Below are 16147 nucleotides of genomic sequence, written 5' to 3' on the forward strand. Positions count from 1 at the left end.
GGCGTGGCCTCCAGTTCCGGCTGAAAATCGGGAGATTTTCGGGAGAATATTTGTCCCGGGAGGTTTTCGGGAGAGGCGCTGAATTTCGGGAGTCTCCCGGAAAATTCGGGAGGGTTGGCAAGTATGCGCACTGGAGTATAAGTCGCACCGGCCGAAAATGCATAATAAAGAAGGAAAAAAATATGTATACAAGTCGCACTGGAGTATAAGTCGCATTTTTGGGGGAAATTTATTTGATAAAACCCAACAGCAAGAATAGACATTTGAAAGGCAATTTAAAATAAATCAAGAATAGTGAACAACAGGCTGAATAAGTGTACGTTATATGAGGCATAAATAACCAACTGGTATGTTAACGTAACATATTATGGTAAGAGTCATTCAAATAACTATAACATATAGAACATGCTATACGTTTACCAAACAATCTGTCACTCCTAATCGCTAAATCCCATGAAATCTTAGACGTCTAGTCTCTTACGTGAAAGAGCTAAATAATATTATTTGATATTTTACGCTAATGTGTTAATAATTTCACACATAAGTCGCTCCTGAGTATAAGTCGGCCAAACTATGAAAAAAACTGCCACTTATAGTCCAAAAAATACGGTAATATGTTTTGAAGTGTTTTATTGATATACATTATTTCCAGGCTTTCGCAGGCCACATACAACGATAAGACGGGCCAGATCTGGATCCCTGGCCTTGAGTTTGTCAAATAGTCAATGACTTATGGCCAAGTACTGCCCGGGCCCCTGCAAAGACATTTCGCCTGATGGTGGCCATCTGTTTCAACTAGAGATGTCCGATAATATCGATATTATCGGCCGTTAAATGCTTTAAAATGTAATATCGGAAATTATCGTTTTTGTTTTTTTTAATTATCGGTATCGTTTGTTTTTTTTAATTACATCAACATAATAAACACAAGATACACTTACAATTAGTGCACCAACCCAAAAACCTCCCTCCCCCATTCACACTAATTTACACAAAAGGGATTTTTCTTTCTGTTATTAATATTGTGGTTCCTACATTATATATCAATATATATCAATACAGTCTGCAGGGATACAGTCCGTAAGCACACATGATTGTGCGTGCTGCTGGTCCACTAATAGTACTAACCTTTAACACTTCATTTTACTCATTTTCATTAATTACTAGTTTCTATGTAACTGTTTTTATATTGTTTTACTTTCTTTTTTATTCAAGAAAATGTTTTAAATTTATTTATCTTATTTTATAAAAAATTTTAAAAAAAGGACCTTATCTTCACCATACCTGGTTGTCCAAATTAGGCATAATAATGTGTTAATTCCACGACTGTATACATCCGTATCGGTTGATATCGGTATCGGTAATTAAGAGTTGGACAATATCGGAATATCGGCAAAAATCTCTCCGACCTCCTTCAGCCTTACTGCCCCACCCGATCCTTAAGATCAGCCGATCAGCTGCTGTTGACGGTCCCTGACACAAGGCTGAAGCTTAGAGGTGACAGAGCTTTCGCCGCTGCTGCTCCCAAGCTCTGGAACGACCTACCTCTGAGTGTTAGACAAGCCTCCTCTCTTCCTGTTTTTAAATCTCTCTTAAAAACATACTTGTATTCCATGGCTTTTAACACTGAGTGATATCCATCCTGCAATGGCGCCCCATAATACACCTGCTGTGAACCTTTTTTTTATGTTTTTATGTTTTTATTTATTCTATTTTTATTTATTTATTTTTTTATCGTGTTCTGTTTGTGTTGTGTTGTTTGCTCGGTACTCGTTTTATCTTTTAACCTGTCCATTGTACAGCACTTTGGCTACCCCTGTGGTAAATTTTAAATGTGCTTTATAAATAAAGTTGATTTGATTTGATTTGAAAAAAGCCATTATCGGACATCCCTAGTTTCAACCAATCCTGCTCAAATGTGACGTACTTGTCAGTCCAATAATGGTACTGAATTGTGTGTTGATAGGGCTAAACATCCAATTAACAGAGGGTGGTATTTAGGGAACATTGAGCTGTGTGAGAAATTTCAAGTCAATCCGATATTTGTGGGTCAAGCTTCGGGATTTAATATCAGCGGCACCATGTGGTATATTTGTCAGAAAAAGAATAGCGTAGGCAAGTAGAGGTGCATGTTTTGACAACCGTTCTGCCTTTTGAATGCAGAAGTTCAGGAGTGTAAGAGTCAGTTTACACTCTTTCTTCAAACATGAAACGTGTTTAGACAATAAACACTGCTCTGATGGCATTTAAGTTAGTGCACTCCATTTTGTCGTACTTGCATCCACCATACTTGCCAACCCTCCCGGATTTTCCGGGAGACTCCCGGAATTCAGCGCCTCTCCCGAAAACCTCCCGGGACAAATTTTCTCCCGAAAATCTCCCGAAATTCAGGCGGAGCTGGAGGCCACGCCCCCTCCAGCTCCATGCGGACCTGAGTGACGTGTTGACAGCCTGTTCTCACGTCCGCTTTCCCACCATATAAACAGCTAATGATCGAGGGCGAGTTCTTAGTTTCTTATGTGGGTTTATTGTTAGGCAGTTTCATTAACGTCCTCCCAGCGCGGTAACAACACACAACAACAGCAGTCAAGTTTTTGTCCCCCGTAAAGCAGTTCGTCTGCCGTAAACAGCAATGTTGTGACACTCTTAAACATGACAATACTGCCATCTACTGTACATGCATATGTGACCCACCCATAATGTGTCACATTTTTGTGTTGATTTATTTATTTTATTTTGTGGTTTGAATTCGTTTTTGGAGCTGTCATTACACATTTATCAGTATTCACATTGGTCAGTAGGGGGCAGTAGGGCGTTTCTTCCCAATTGAATGCTATCACCTGCAGACCGGAAGTGTCTTGTCATTCTGATGAGCGCGACCAATCTGTGAACAATTGAAACGTCCTGTGTGCTTTTTCCTCCTGTATAACAGGTTAGTTTTGGTGAATCAACTCACTGAATAATATCCATGTGATCTTTATAAGTTTAAGTACACATTCTGATGGTGGAGCCTAACTCTAAAGTGTTTGTGAGTTGTAGTTTGTATTTGTGAATGAATCCAGTGCACAGCTGCGGTAATCAATACAAAAAGGCGACGTGAGTGCCCAATGTTTATATAGGAACTTCTGATCCTAATTCAGACTCCCAAATTAGAGCTCCCGTTTTCTTATTGATTTTATAATGTATATTTGTATAATGTGTGTGTTCTGAAATAGTGACAGAGAATAGAACAAGGATGGACAACTCAACCCTTAACTCAACAATGAGTAGATGAGTGTTGTGTGTGTGTATATGTGTAAATAAATGAACACTGAAATTCAAGTATTTCTTTTATTTATTTATTTATATATATATATATATATATATATATATATATATATATATATATATATATATATATATATATATATATATATATATATATATATACCAAGTGGAGGAGTTCAAGTACCTCGGAGTCTTGTTCACGAGTGAGGGAAGAGTGGATCGTGAGATCGACAGGCGGATCGGTGCGGCGTCTTCAGTAATGCGGACGCTGTATCGATCCGTTGTGGTGAAGAAGGAGCTGAGCCGGAAGGCAAAGCTCTCAATTTACCGGTCGATCTACGTTCCCATCCTCACCTATGGTCATGAGCTTTGGGTTATGACCGAAAGGACAAGATCACGGGTACAAGCGGCGGCCGAAATGAGTTTCCTCCGCCGGGTGGCGGGGCTCTCCCTTAGAGATAGGGTGAGAAGCTCTGTCATCCGGGGGGAGCTCAAAGTAAAGCCGCTGCTTCTCCACATCGAGAGGAGCCAGATGAGTTGGTTCGGGCATCTGGTCAGGATGCCACCCGAACGCCTCTCTAGGGAGGTGTTTAGGGCACGTCCGACCGGTAGGAGGCCGCGGGGAAGACCCAGGACACGTTGGGAAGACTATGTCTCCCGGCTGGCCTGGGAACGCCTCGGGGTCCCACAGGAAGAGCTGGACGAAGTGGCTGGGGAGAGGGAAGTCTGGGCTTCCCTGCTTAGGCTGCTGCCCCCGCGACCCGATCTCGGATAAGCGGAAGAAGATGGATGGATGGATGGATATATATATATATATATATATAGCTAGAATTCACTGAAAGTCAAGTATTTCTTATATATATACATATATATATCTTAACCACGCCCCCAACCACGCTCCACGCCCCCCACCCCCCACTCCCCCACCTCCCGGAATCGGAGGTCTCAAGGTTGGCAAGTATGGCATCCACACAATCAACCAAATGTTCAATTATATCATTATAATATTCTGTATTTTCTGGTCTTTTGTCCTCTCATTCTCTGTCCTTTTGTTGATTTTCAAAAAGTGACCCTGTTCCTCTTGATTACATCTCATTACATAGCAATGCAGCTGATTTCAAGTTGCTTTGAATTGGCTGATTTGCAAGCATCCCATTAAAACGATCCTGAGGCTCCACAAAGATGTGAGCGTCCACGGACAGCCAAAGGGGTCAACTGAAAGCTTGCAGCTGGCTACTTCTGGGGCATCTGGGCTTTTACAGTCCTGTGGCCTCATTACAAGAATCACTTCCTTGCATACGCAGATGCTGTTTAATCTCGCTAATGCTAGCATCCTTCCTTTTGCTTGGCGGCACTCTTTACAACGTGTACTCTCTCTTCCCACTGAAACCAATTGAGTCAATCCACATCAGGTAAAAGAGAACAGCAGGGAATGATTAATGGTGATGGGCTTGCTTTCAGTTATTAGCGAGCTGTTACAAGCACGCAAAGTGGAAAACGGCGCAGTGTGCAATTCTTCTGTAGCTAGATTAAAGTTGCAAGAACGATGCAGTGTACATACCATGGGTAGGTTGGCACAGCTGGACTTGACCTCGTATTCTATGTAGGCCACTTCGCCTCCGTCCTGCGCCACGCCGTCTTGGGTGTAACACAGGTCTCTAGTGGAGTCGATATGCTTGTCGAGTTCATCCAAAGGGAAGACGCACAAAGCAGAGCCATCCAACGGATGTTGGTTTGCTGAGCTGACACGGGTGGAGAAGACTCCCAACAGTTCCTCACCCTCCCTGTCTCTACCGTGACCCACCTGTGTGAGAAAATTGAAAGTAAGTCTTTCTAAGAAGCTAATTATGTTTAAAGGCAGATGAATTTAAATACCTGTGCTGCTTGGAGTAGGTTGTACACTCTAGAGGATGAAGATTGGCAAACAAGCGGTACTTCCACATAGGAATAGTAAGAGGTGTCGTCTAGGCAAACTCTAGCAGCATAGGTTTGGTACTCCCTGGACGATGACTTGATGTCTCGCCGGTAAAACAAAAAGTAGACATAACTCCGCCGTGTGAACGTGGTCACAAAGTGGTGGTCGTACTCCGACAGGCGCCCGGCGACGGCCAGCTTGGCCGTCTCCTCGTAGGAAAAGAGAGGCTCGGATGAAAGGTGTCTGGTGGAAATGGGTGGCTGGCTGGCGGTGTATCCCCTGCCCACATACATCACAGTCCTTTCTCCATCTCGAAGCCCCACCACAAGCCCCACAGTTGACACAGACGGATCATTCGCCGCCACATACTGCGTGTCCACTGGCCTCTCGGTGGAGAAAAGAACCTCACTGATCGACGTCAGGCTCCGTTTCTGACAAGTTCCTTGGTAAACGCTGCCGCAGGTGATCAGCTCTAAAGCATTCGGATCCACCAGCAGTAGCTTGTTATGGTTATTGGTTCTTCTGGACTGGGGACAGTTGGAATCCGAGACAGGAGGAATGCAGTCTTTGCTGTCTCTTACAGGACCAGTCTTCTCCTCTTGCTCCAGACGCAGTCCGTCTAATCCATCCAGCTGGAAAAGGTAGTCCTTTGCACCCACGTAGACTTTGCCTACGGACGGGTCTGGGTGGAGGACAAGGTGCTGGAATTCTGTGCCATCACGGGAAAAACTAGGGTAGGAGTGAGCTTGTATTAAGGCAAGGATGATGACGATGATAAGGAACAAGAGTAGGGAGGGGTTTGGAGCCTTCCCATGTAGCATGGCAGATATTCTGTGGAGGAAAGTAGCAGTCAGGTTACACACCTTGAACTTGGTTGTGTGCAAAGTTGTTTGCCTAGTCGGGGGTAAGCAACCCCCGGCTCTTTAGTGCCACCCTAGTGGCTCCCTGGAGCATTTTTAAAAAAGGATTGAAAATGGAAAAAGATGGGGGGAAATATTTTTTTCGTTTTAGTATGTTTTTTTGTTTGAGGACAAACATGACACAAAAACATTCCCAATTGTTAGAAAGTCCACTGTTTAATATGTTTGTGTGTATGCTTCACTGATGAAAGCATTTGGTGAACATCGTTTTGTTTACATGTAAAATCTTTCACTCCTTTGTCTCATTTTGTCCACCAAAAGTTTTATACTGTGCGTGAATGCACAAAGGTGCGCTTTGTTGACGTTATTGACTTGTTGGAGTGCTAATCAGACATATTTGGTCAGTGCATGACTGCAAGCTAATCAAAGTACTTGTATCCTCTTTGTTTATAATTTAGTTTTGCATGTCTCATGACACGTTATCTTGTATGTAATATTGGCTGCATTTCTTATACTTGTTTGGGTGCCATGTTGTTCCAGACCACAGCAAACATTACCCAGCTTGCCAAAGAATGTAATAAATCCATTAGAAGAAGACAGCCTGCCGTTTCCTTTAACTTGGACACACACATCTATACCTTTGGCCATTCTAAGCCAGTCATTTCCAGGAATTATCTCACCTTCTGAGTAGCCTCTGATTTATTAATGGTTTCTAATGTTGTAAAAATGTGTAGAATAAATATTACATTTCAACATTTCTGTCAACAAAGATTTGCTTCAGCCTGTGACATATAGTAATGTTGATAGTAGGCTATTATAGCTAATATAGACACTTACGTCATGTGTTTCCTTCATTATAAAACTTATATAAGGCTTTAAAATTCACTTGAGGGCAAAACAATCAGATTTGGTGTGCAATGTGGTATCACGTCTATGAAACAGGAGGTTTTCCCTTCAAGAGGTCATGAAAACCCCCAGAACTTGAAAAGCGACCTTTGAGTGCCTATACTCACAAAAGTGAGATGGTATATTTTCCTTACATTTTCCACATTTGCATTATGATGGACTTTTAAGTTAAGAAATCATGATCTTTCAGTTACATCTTACAGAGTTTTAAGCCACTTACAGATGTAGCAACCAACTGTAGTTTTCACCTACTCAGTGGCCTAGTGGTTAGAGTGTTCCGCCCTGAGATCGGTAGGTCAGAGTTCAAACCCCGGCCGAGTCATACCAAAGACTATAAAAACGGGGCCCATTACCTCCCTGCTTGGCACTCAGCATCAAGGGTTGGAATTGGGGGTTAAATCACCAAAAATGATTCCCGGGCGCGGCCACTGCTGCTGCTCACTGCTCCCCTCACCTCCCAGGGGGTGATCAAGGGTGATGGGTCAAATGCAGAGAATAATTTCACCACACCTAGTGTGTGTGTGTGACAATCATTGGTACTTTAACTTTAACTTTACTTGCGGTGGTTTTCTGAAGTGTTCCTGAGCCCATGTGGTGATATCCTTTACACACCGATGTCGCTTTTTGATGCAGTACCGCCTGAGGGATCCAAGGTCCGTAATGTCATGGCTTACGTGCAGTAATTTCTCCAGATTCTCTGAACCTTTTGATGATATTACGGACCGTAGATGGTGAAATCCCTGAATTCCTTGCAATAGCTGGTTGAGAAATGTTGTTCTTAAACTGTTCGACAATTTGCTCATGCATTTGTTGACAAAGTGGTGATGCTAGCCCAATCCTTGTTTGTGAATGACTGAGCATTTCATGGAAGCTGCTTTTATACCCAATCATGGCGCCCACCTGTTCCCAATTAGTCTGTTCACCTGTTTATCAGTCTTTTTTGCCACATGTGCCAGATCTTTTGTAACATGTTGCTGGCATCAAATTCCAAATGAGCTAATATTTGCAAAAAATAACAAAGTGTTCCAGTTGGAACATTAAATATCTTGTCTTTTGCAGTCTATTCAATTGAATATAAGTTGAAAAGGATTTGTAAATCATTGTATTTTGTTTTCATTCACCATTTACACAACGTGCCAACTTCACTGGTTTTTGGGTTTTGTATTTAGTGTTATTCTGTAAAAAAACAAAAAACAAAAGCAAATTAGCTTATCCCAAATGCAGCAGCTAACACTGGAAACAAGCTGAGTAAAATTGCAACATCCATCCATTAACGATGGAAGTTAAACAAAGAAAAACAGATGGTGGTGATAATTCTATGACGCAAACAGATTAGCAGTCTTACCATTGATGATCTTTGTTAAGATGAAGACTTCCACCACCTAATCATGTCCCATGTCTTCTCTTTTTCTGTCAAAATAACCACAACAAAACATTCTTTAGACATTAACAGAGGCAGGCTGCATGACAAAGACAGTATCACATAGGGCTGAGCGATATGGCCTTTTATTAATATCACGATATTTTTAGTCCATGTCACGATACACCATATATATCTCCATATTTTGCCTTAGCCTTGAAGAACACTTGATGCATATAATCACAGCAGTATGATGATTCTATGTGTCTACATTAAAACATTCTTCTTCATACTGCATTAATATATGCTACTTTTAAACTTTCATGCAGAGAAGGAAATCACAACTAAGTCAATGAAACAGTTATTAAGCAGTGGCACAAATATTCATGTCATTTCCAAACAGAAAGTGCAAGATTGTCAGAGACATTTTAAAACAAGCTATTAGTGCACTTTTGTGCATGATGTTAAGAAACAGTACCTCTTCAATTAACTATCCAACGTATTTCAAGAATGATGGTAAAGAAAATGATAATATTGAAGATGTGGCTAATGCCTTCAATAAATTCTTTGTAAGTATTTGACCCGAACGTGCAGAAAAAAATCCCAGATCCACGGACAACTGGTAAAAATATGGAGGGATTGTTGGAGAGAAATCCCAATTCTATGTTTTTAAATGCAGTGGGTTGTCATGTCTGTGTAATCATGTTTTGTTTTAGTCATGTTTTGTTTAGTTTAGTTATTGGACTCTTTAGTTTCTGGCTTTTCACTCCCTTGTCTTGTTTCCATGATTACCCATTAGTTTCACCTGTTCCACGTTTGGACTCATTGTGCACTCGTTTGTCACCATAGCAACCCATTAGTTTTCCCCTGTCACGTCACGCACCGGTTTCACGTTTTGAGCCACGCACCTGTTTTTGTTAATCATGTCTGTAGTATTTAAGTTCATTGTTTTCAGTTTGTCTTTCTGGTGACATCCCGCATTTATGCTTCTGCACACTCTCCACACACCCTTATGACCCTTGCTGCTCTTTTTTCATGCCGGTTCCATGCCAAGTAAGTTTTTGTTTATTAAGCCACAGTTAGTGTTTTTTGTTGTTCATAGTTTCTGCCTTTGTGCAAGTATTTGTTTTCATAGCCAAGTCGTTTCTCCGCCACTGTGCACGCTTTTCGTTTTTGTAGATATAGTGTTTAAATAAATCATGTACTTACATTCCCGTCTCGCCCTAGCCAATTTTCTGTTGCATCCCGGAAAAGCAAACACCCAGGACCAAGTCTTGACATGGGTGAAGAAGAAGTGTTGGATATTGTAAACAAATGTAAGAACAAAATATCTACTGACTCCAATGACTTTAGTATGGCATTGGTGAAAAAGGTAATTACAGGGATATGAAAACCATTAACATATATCTGTAATTTGTCATTTCAAACCGGCGCATTTCCAAATGAAATGAAAATAGCTAAAGTTATACCTCTGTTTAAAACTGGGAGCAAACACCACTTCACAAACTATAGACCTGTCTCTTTACTTCCACAATTCTCTAAAATATTAGAAAAACTCTTCAATAACAGGTAAGATGCATTTATAGAAAAGCATAAATTACTCTCTGACTGTCAATATGGGTTTAGATCAAACAGATCTACATCAATGGCAATAGTTAAAACAATAGAGGAAATCACAAATGCCATAGAAAAGAAACAATATCCAATGGGAATATTTATTGATCTAAAAAAAACATTTGGTACAATTAACCATGATATATTAATCAATACAATGGAAAAGTATGGAATCAGGGGAGTTGTACTCGACTGGCTTAAAGGGGAACATTATCACCAGACCTATCTAAGCGTCAATATATACCTTGATGTTGCAGAAAAAAGACCATATATTTTTTTAACCGATTTCCGAACTCTAAATGGGTGAATTTTGGCAAATTAAACGCCTTTCTAATATTCGCTCTCGGAGCGATGACGTCGCATCGGGAAGCAATCCGCCATTTTCTCAAACACCGAGTCAAATCAGCTCTGTTATTTTCCGTTTTTTCGACTGTTTTCCGTACCTTGGAGACATCATGCCTCGTCGGTGTGTTGTCGGAGGGTGTAACAACACGAACAGGGACGGATTCAAGTTGCACCAGTGGCCCAAAGATGCAAAAGTGGCAAGAAATTGGACGTTTGTTCCGCACACTTTACCGACGAAAGCTATGCTACGACAGAGATGGCAAGAATGTGTGGATATCCTGCGACACTCAAAGCAGATGCATTTCCAACGATAAAGTCAAAGAAATCTGCCGCCAGACCCCCATTGAATCTGCCAGAGTGTGTGAGCAATTCAGGGTCAAACGACCTCGGTAGCATGGCAAGCAATGGCGGCAGTTTGTTCCCGCAGACGAGTCGTTACACTCCTACGATATAGTCATTTTCTGTATCGCACAGAGACAAACTCGCGATATATCGAGTATATTCCCAGTGTTTCCCACACATTCATTTATTTGTGGCGGCCCGCCACGAAAGAATTACGTCCGCCACAAATGGATTTTTCGGCTTTTGACTCGCTCGACCGCTCATAAAAGCAATGGGACTCTGTCTGTGAATTTACCTTGTAGTTACAACTCCGGTGCAGTAGTAGCCTACTATGCATTGTAACTCCGCCAATAGCACTTAATTCACCTGGTGGGCCAGAAGAAGAAGAAGAAGAAGAAGAAGAAGAAGAAGACGAAGACGGACGGACGGGATCAGAATACGAGGGTAATATAGATTATAGGTAGATAGGTTACAGCTGCATCGCTCGCGGCTCGTCATATATTTAACGTTAATCCGCGATTTCACCGAGCGTTTCACTGACGGTGAGCAGCCTGACGCTGCTTCATTAACACCGCCGCTGTTTGACTCGGGGTCCGGGGCAGACGCACGTAATAACAATCACCTGTTTTCATACCGACGAGCTAACGTGTCCAGGTTATAACCCTGTTGTCAATAAACACACATGGACTGAAGCTAAATTGTCCACTGTCCACTGCAGCATGTGAATGCAATGAAAAGAATAAAATCTGAGCCAACCAGCTGTTAAAATGTTGTCCAGGTTAATGTTTTGGCCATTAAAGACCCTTCATTTCAAAATTTCAACTGTGATCGGGCTTTAAACAGGTGGCTGACCTGTTCAGATGGGTGTAACTGCTACTGGTCAAATAATGTGAAATAGCATTTAATTTTACATGTATGCAATGCCATTTAAATGTAATTATAGATAATAATAATAATAACTACTGTGTAGTGTTGTAAATAGTCAACGGGAAGGATTTTAGTAAGATATAAGCCATGAGCACTACACAGCCAGAAAAAAACCTAGGCAGGACAAGTAAAAATATTGGAGCAAGTAGATTTTAGATGTCGGGCAAGTAGAAACATTAGGGCGGAGGGAACAGGTGAGACTCAGCAAACACTGAAAAATAAAGCAGGGTCAGATCAGAAATGCACTTTTCTCATGAAAAGGGTCCTAATCTATATTCTTATGTGCCTTATGGAGAGGACCACGACAAAACATAGAGCGACTAGCTTCCAGTGCGACCTGTTCAGCAGCAGCAGGAGGAGGAGGAGGAGGTTGACTGACTGTGGCAGGACACCTCTGCCTCTGTTTCACTTTATGTTGCTGGTAAATAATATGGTTGTAGTAGTAGGCTAAAGTTAAATAATTTAGTATGCACTAATTAAAGGGGCAGAGCTTTAAGAGACCCATCCATCCATCCATCTTCTTCCGCTTATCCGAGGTCGGGTCGCGGGGGCAGCAGCTTAAGCAGGGAAGCCCAGACTTCCCTCTTCCCAGCCACTTCGTCCAGCTCCTCCCGGTGGATCCCGAGGCGTTCCCAGGCCAGCCGGGAGAGATAGTCTTCCCAGCGTGTCCTGGGTCTTCCCCGTGGCCTCCTACCGGTCGGACGTGCCCGAAACACCTTCCTAGGGAGGCGTTCGGGTGGCATCCTGACCAGATGCCCGAACCACCTCATCTGGCTCCTCTCGATGTGGAGGAGCAGCGGCTTTACTTTGAGCTCCCCCCGAATGACAGAGCTTCTCACCCTATCTCTAAGGGAGAGCCCCGCCACTCGGCGGAGGAAACTCATTTCGGCTGCTTGTACCCGTGATCTTGTCCTTTCGGTCATGACCCAAAGCTCATGACCATAGGTGAGGATGGGAACGTAGATCGACCGGTAAATCGAGAGCTTTGCCTTCCGGCTCAGCTCCTTCTTCACCACAACAGATCGATACAGCGTCCGCATTACTGAAGACGCCGCACCGATCCGCTTGTCGATCTCACGATCCACTCTTCCCCCACTCGTGAACAAGACTCCGAGGTACTTGAACTCCTCCACTTGGGGCAAGATCTCCTCCCCAACCCGGAGATGGCACTCCACCCTTTTCCGGGAGAGAACCATGGACTCGGACTTGGAGGTGCTGATTCCCATCCCAGTCGCTTCACACTCGGCTGCGAACCGATCCAGTGAGAGCTGAAGATCTTGGCCGGAGGAAGCCATCAGGACCACATCATCTGCAAATAGCAGAGACCTAATCCTGCAGCCACCAAACCAGATCCCCTCAACGCCTTGACTGCGCCTAGAAATTCTGTTCATAAAAGTTATGAACAGAATCGGTGACAAAGGGCAGCCTTGGCGGAGTCCAACCCTCACTGGAAACGTGTCCGACTTACTGCCGGCAATGCGGACCAAGCTCTGACACTGATCATACAGGGAGCGAACTGCCACAATAAGACAGTCCGTTACCCCATACTCTCTGAGCACTCCCCACAGGACTTCCCGGGGTACACGGTCGAATGCCTTCTCCAAGTCCACAAAGCACATGTAGACTGGTTGGGCAAACTCCCATGCACCCTCAAGGACCCTGCCGAGAGTATAGAGCTGGTCCACAGTTCCACGACCAGGACGAAAACCACACTGTTCCTCCTGAATCCGAGGTTTGACTATCCGGCGTAGCCTCCTCTCCAGTACACCTAAATAGACCTTACCGGGAAGGCTGAGGAGTGTGATCCCACGATAGTTGGAACACACCCTCCGGTTCCCCTTCTTAAAGAGAGGAACCACCACCCCGGTCTGCCAATCCAGAGGTACCGCCCCCGTTTGCTTTAAGAGACATTTTAGCTTTTATATTTTATAAGATATATTTTTTGTAGGAACCACAATTAATAAATATATTTCAGTGAATAACTAATTGTTCAAATCTGTATATAAATATGTACATAAAGTCTTGTAATTATATTCCAACTCCGCGTTCTTCTTGGTAATCGCCGCTGCCGCCGCCCCCCGCCCCCCCGACCACACCACCACAAATAGATGCCTGCCCTGTGGGAAACACTGATTCCATACATCGCCCAGCCCTAGTATCACATCATTCATCTACCGTATTTTCCGCACTATAAGGCGCACCTAAAAACCACAAATTTTCTCAAAAGCTGACAGTGCGCCTTATAACCCGGTGCGCTTTATATATGGATAAATATTAAGATTCATTTTCATAAAGTTTCGGTCTCGCAACTTCGGTAAACAGCCGCCATCTTTTTTCCCGGTAGAACAGGAAGCGCTTCTTCTTCTACGCAAGCAACCGCCAAGGTAAGCACCCGCCCCCATAGAACAGTAAGCGCTTCTTCTTACCTACTCAGTGGCCTAGTGGTTAGAGTGTCCGCCCTGAGATCGGTAGGTTGTGAGTTCAAACCCCGGCCGAGTCATACCAAAGACTATAAAAAATGGGACCCATTGCCTCCCTGCTTGGCACTCAGTATCAAGGGTTGGAATTGGGGGTTAAATCACCAAAATGATTCCCGGGCGCGGCCACTGCTGCTGCCCACTGCTCCCCTCACCTCCCAGGGGGTGATCAAGGGTGATGGGTCAAATGCAGAGAATAATTTCGCCACACCTAGTGTGTGTGTGACAATCATTGGTACTTTAACTTTACTTTAACTTCTTCTACTGTAAGCAACCACCCGCCCGTGTAGAAGAAAAAGCGCGCGGATATTATCATTTCCTTTGTGTGTTTACATCTGTAAAGACCACAAAATGGCTCCTACAAAGCGACAGGGATCCGGTTCATGAAAAGACGCAATCTCTCCATCCGCACACGGATTACTATTTCACAGCAACTGATATTCCTGTGAACCGCACTTAGGATACAACGGGAGCACGTACGGTGAATATTCGCACCACAGGGAATGAGAAGTCATCCTTCACTGTGGTTCTAGCTTGCCATGCTAATGGCCAGAAACTTCCACCCATGGTGATATTCAAAAGGAAGACCTTGCCAAAAGAGACCTTTCCAGCCGGCGTCATCATAAAAGCTAACTCGAAGGGATGGATGAAGAAAAGATGAGCGAGTGGTTAAGGTACCGTATTTTCCGCACTATAAGGCGCACCTAAAAACCACAAATTTTCTCAAAAGCTAACAGTGCGCCTTATAACCCGGTGCGCTTTATTACGATTAATTTTCATAAAGTTTCGATCTCGCAACTTCGGTAAACAGCCGCCATCTTTTTTCCCGGTAGAACAGGAAGCGCTTCTTCTTCTACGCAAGCAACCGCCAAGGAAAGCACCCGCCCCCATAGAACAGGAAGCGCTTTAAGCAACCACCCGCCCCCGGAAGAAGAAGAAAAAACGCGCGGATATCACCGTACGTTTCATTTCCTGTTTACATCTGTAAAGACCACAAAATGGCTCCTACAAAGGACAAGGATCCGGTTCATAAAAAGACGCAATCTCTCCATCCGCACACGGATTACTACCGTATTTCACAACAACTGATATTCCTGTGAACCGCACTGTGGAACGGGAGCACGTACGGTGAATATTCGCACCACAGGGAATGAGAAGTCATCCTTCACTGTGGTTCTAGCTTGCCATGCTAACTTCCACCCATGGTGATATTCAAAAGGAAGACCTTGCCAAAAGAGACCTTTCCAGCCGGCGTCATCATAAAAGCTAACTCGAAGGGATGGATGGATGAAGAAAAGATGAGCGAGTGGTTAAGGGAAGTTTACGCGAAGAGGCCGGGTGGCTTTTTTCACACAGCTCCGAAGGCGAACACACCTTCACTAAGACGGGCAGACAGCTCCGGACGACATACGCCAACATTTGCCAGTGGATCGTAAATGCCTGGGCAGATATTTCGGTCACAACTGTGGTCCGAGCTTTCCGGAAGGCAGGATTCACAGAACAACAGCGACACTGACTCCCGATGACTTCGACGAGACGGAACCGGCCATTTTGGATACCACGCTTGCGCAACTTTTCAATTCGGACACCGAAGACGAAGAATTCGAAGGATTTACGAATGAAGAATAACTTCAGAAGGTGAGCGCTATGTTTATTTTGTGTGTTGTGACATTAACGTTCGAGCAACATTATGTTACTATTGCTCTACACCATTTTGAATTTTACTATGTTTGTGATTGCACATTTGCGTACATTTTGGGACAGAGTTGTTAGAACGCTGGTTTTCAATATATTATTAAAGTTTGACTGAACTATCTGACTGTTTTTTTGACATTCACTTTAGCGCAGCGTAGGCGCGGCTTATAGTCCGGGGCGGCTTATTGGTGGACAAAATTATGAAATATGTAATTCATAGAAGGTGCGGCTAATAATCCGGTGCGCCTTATAGTGCGGAAAATACGGTAAGTTTAAGTTTACGCGAAGAGGCCGGGTGGCTTTTTTCACGCAGCTTCGTCCATGTTGATATACGACTCCATGCGCGCCCACATCACGCTGGTTTTAATATATTATTAAAGTTTGACTGACCTATTTGACTGTTTTTTTGACATTCCTTTAGCGCAGTTAGATGCGGCTT

At 43.5% G+C, this 16147-nt stretch overlaps 1 protein-coding gene across 4 annotated transcripts in view; it reads right to left on the reverse strand.

Moving 5' to 3' along the window:
* plxnb1a (plexin b1a) overlaps positions 1-16147 on the reverse strand; it is a 303093-nt gene that overhangs the window by 145032 nt on the left and 141914 nt on the right. For all 4 annotated transcript variants that reach the window (XM_061973897.2, XM_061973889.2, XM_061973873.2 and 1 more), the window contains exons 2-4: positions 8294-8358; positions 5143-6013; positions 4829-5071 (exon numbers count right to left, since the gene is read on the reverse strand). In XM_061973897.2, coding sequence (XP_061829881.2) covers positions 4829-5071; positions 5143-6003 — 1104 coding nt within the window. In that variant the 5' untranslated portion in view covers positions 6004-6013; positions 8294-8358. The remainder of the gene's footprint in view (positions 1-4828; positions 5072-5142; positions 6014-8293; positions 8359-16147) is intronic.

Source organism: Nerophis lumbriciformis, linkage group LG01 (genome assembly GCF_033978685.3).
Source record: "Nerophis lumbriciformis linkage group LG01, RoL_Nlum_v2.1, whole genome shotgun sequence".
In the NCBI taxonomy this organism is placed as follows: domain Eukaryota; kingdom Metazoa; phylum Chordata; class Actinopteri; order Syngnathiformes; family Syngnathidae; genus Nerophis; species Nerophis lumbriciformis.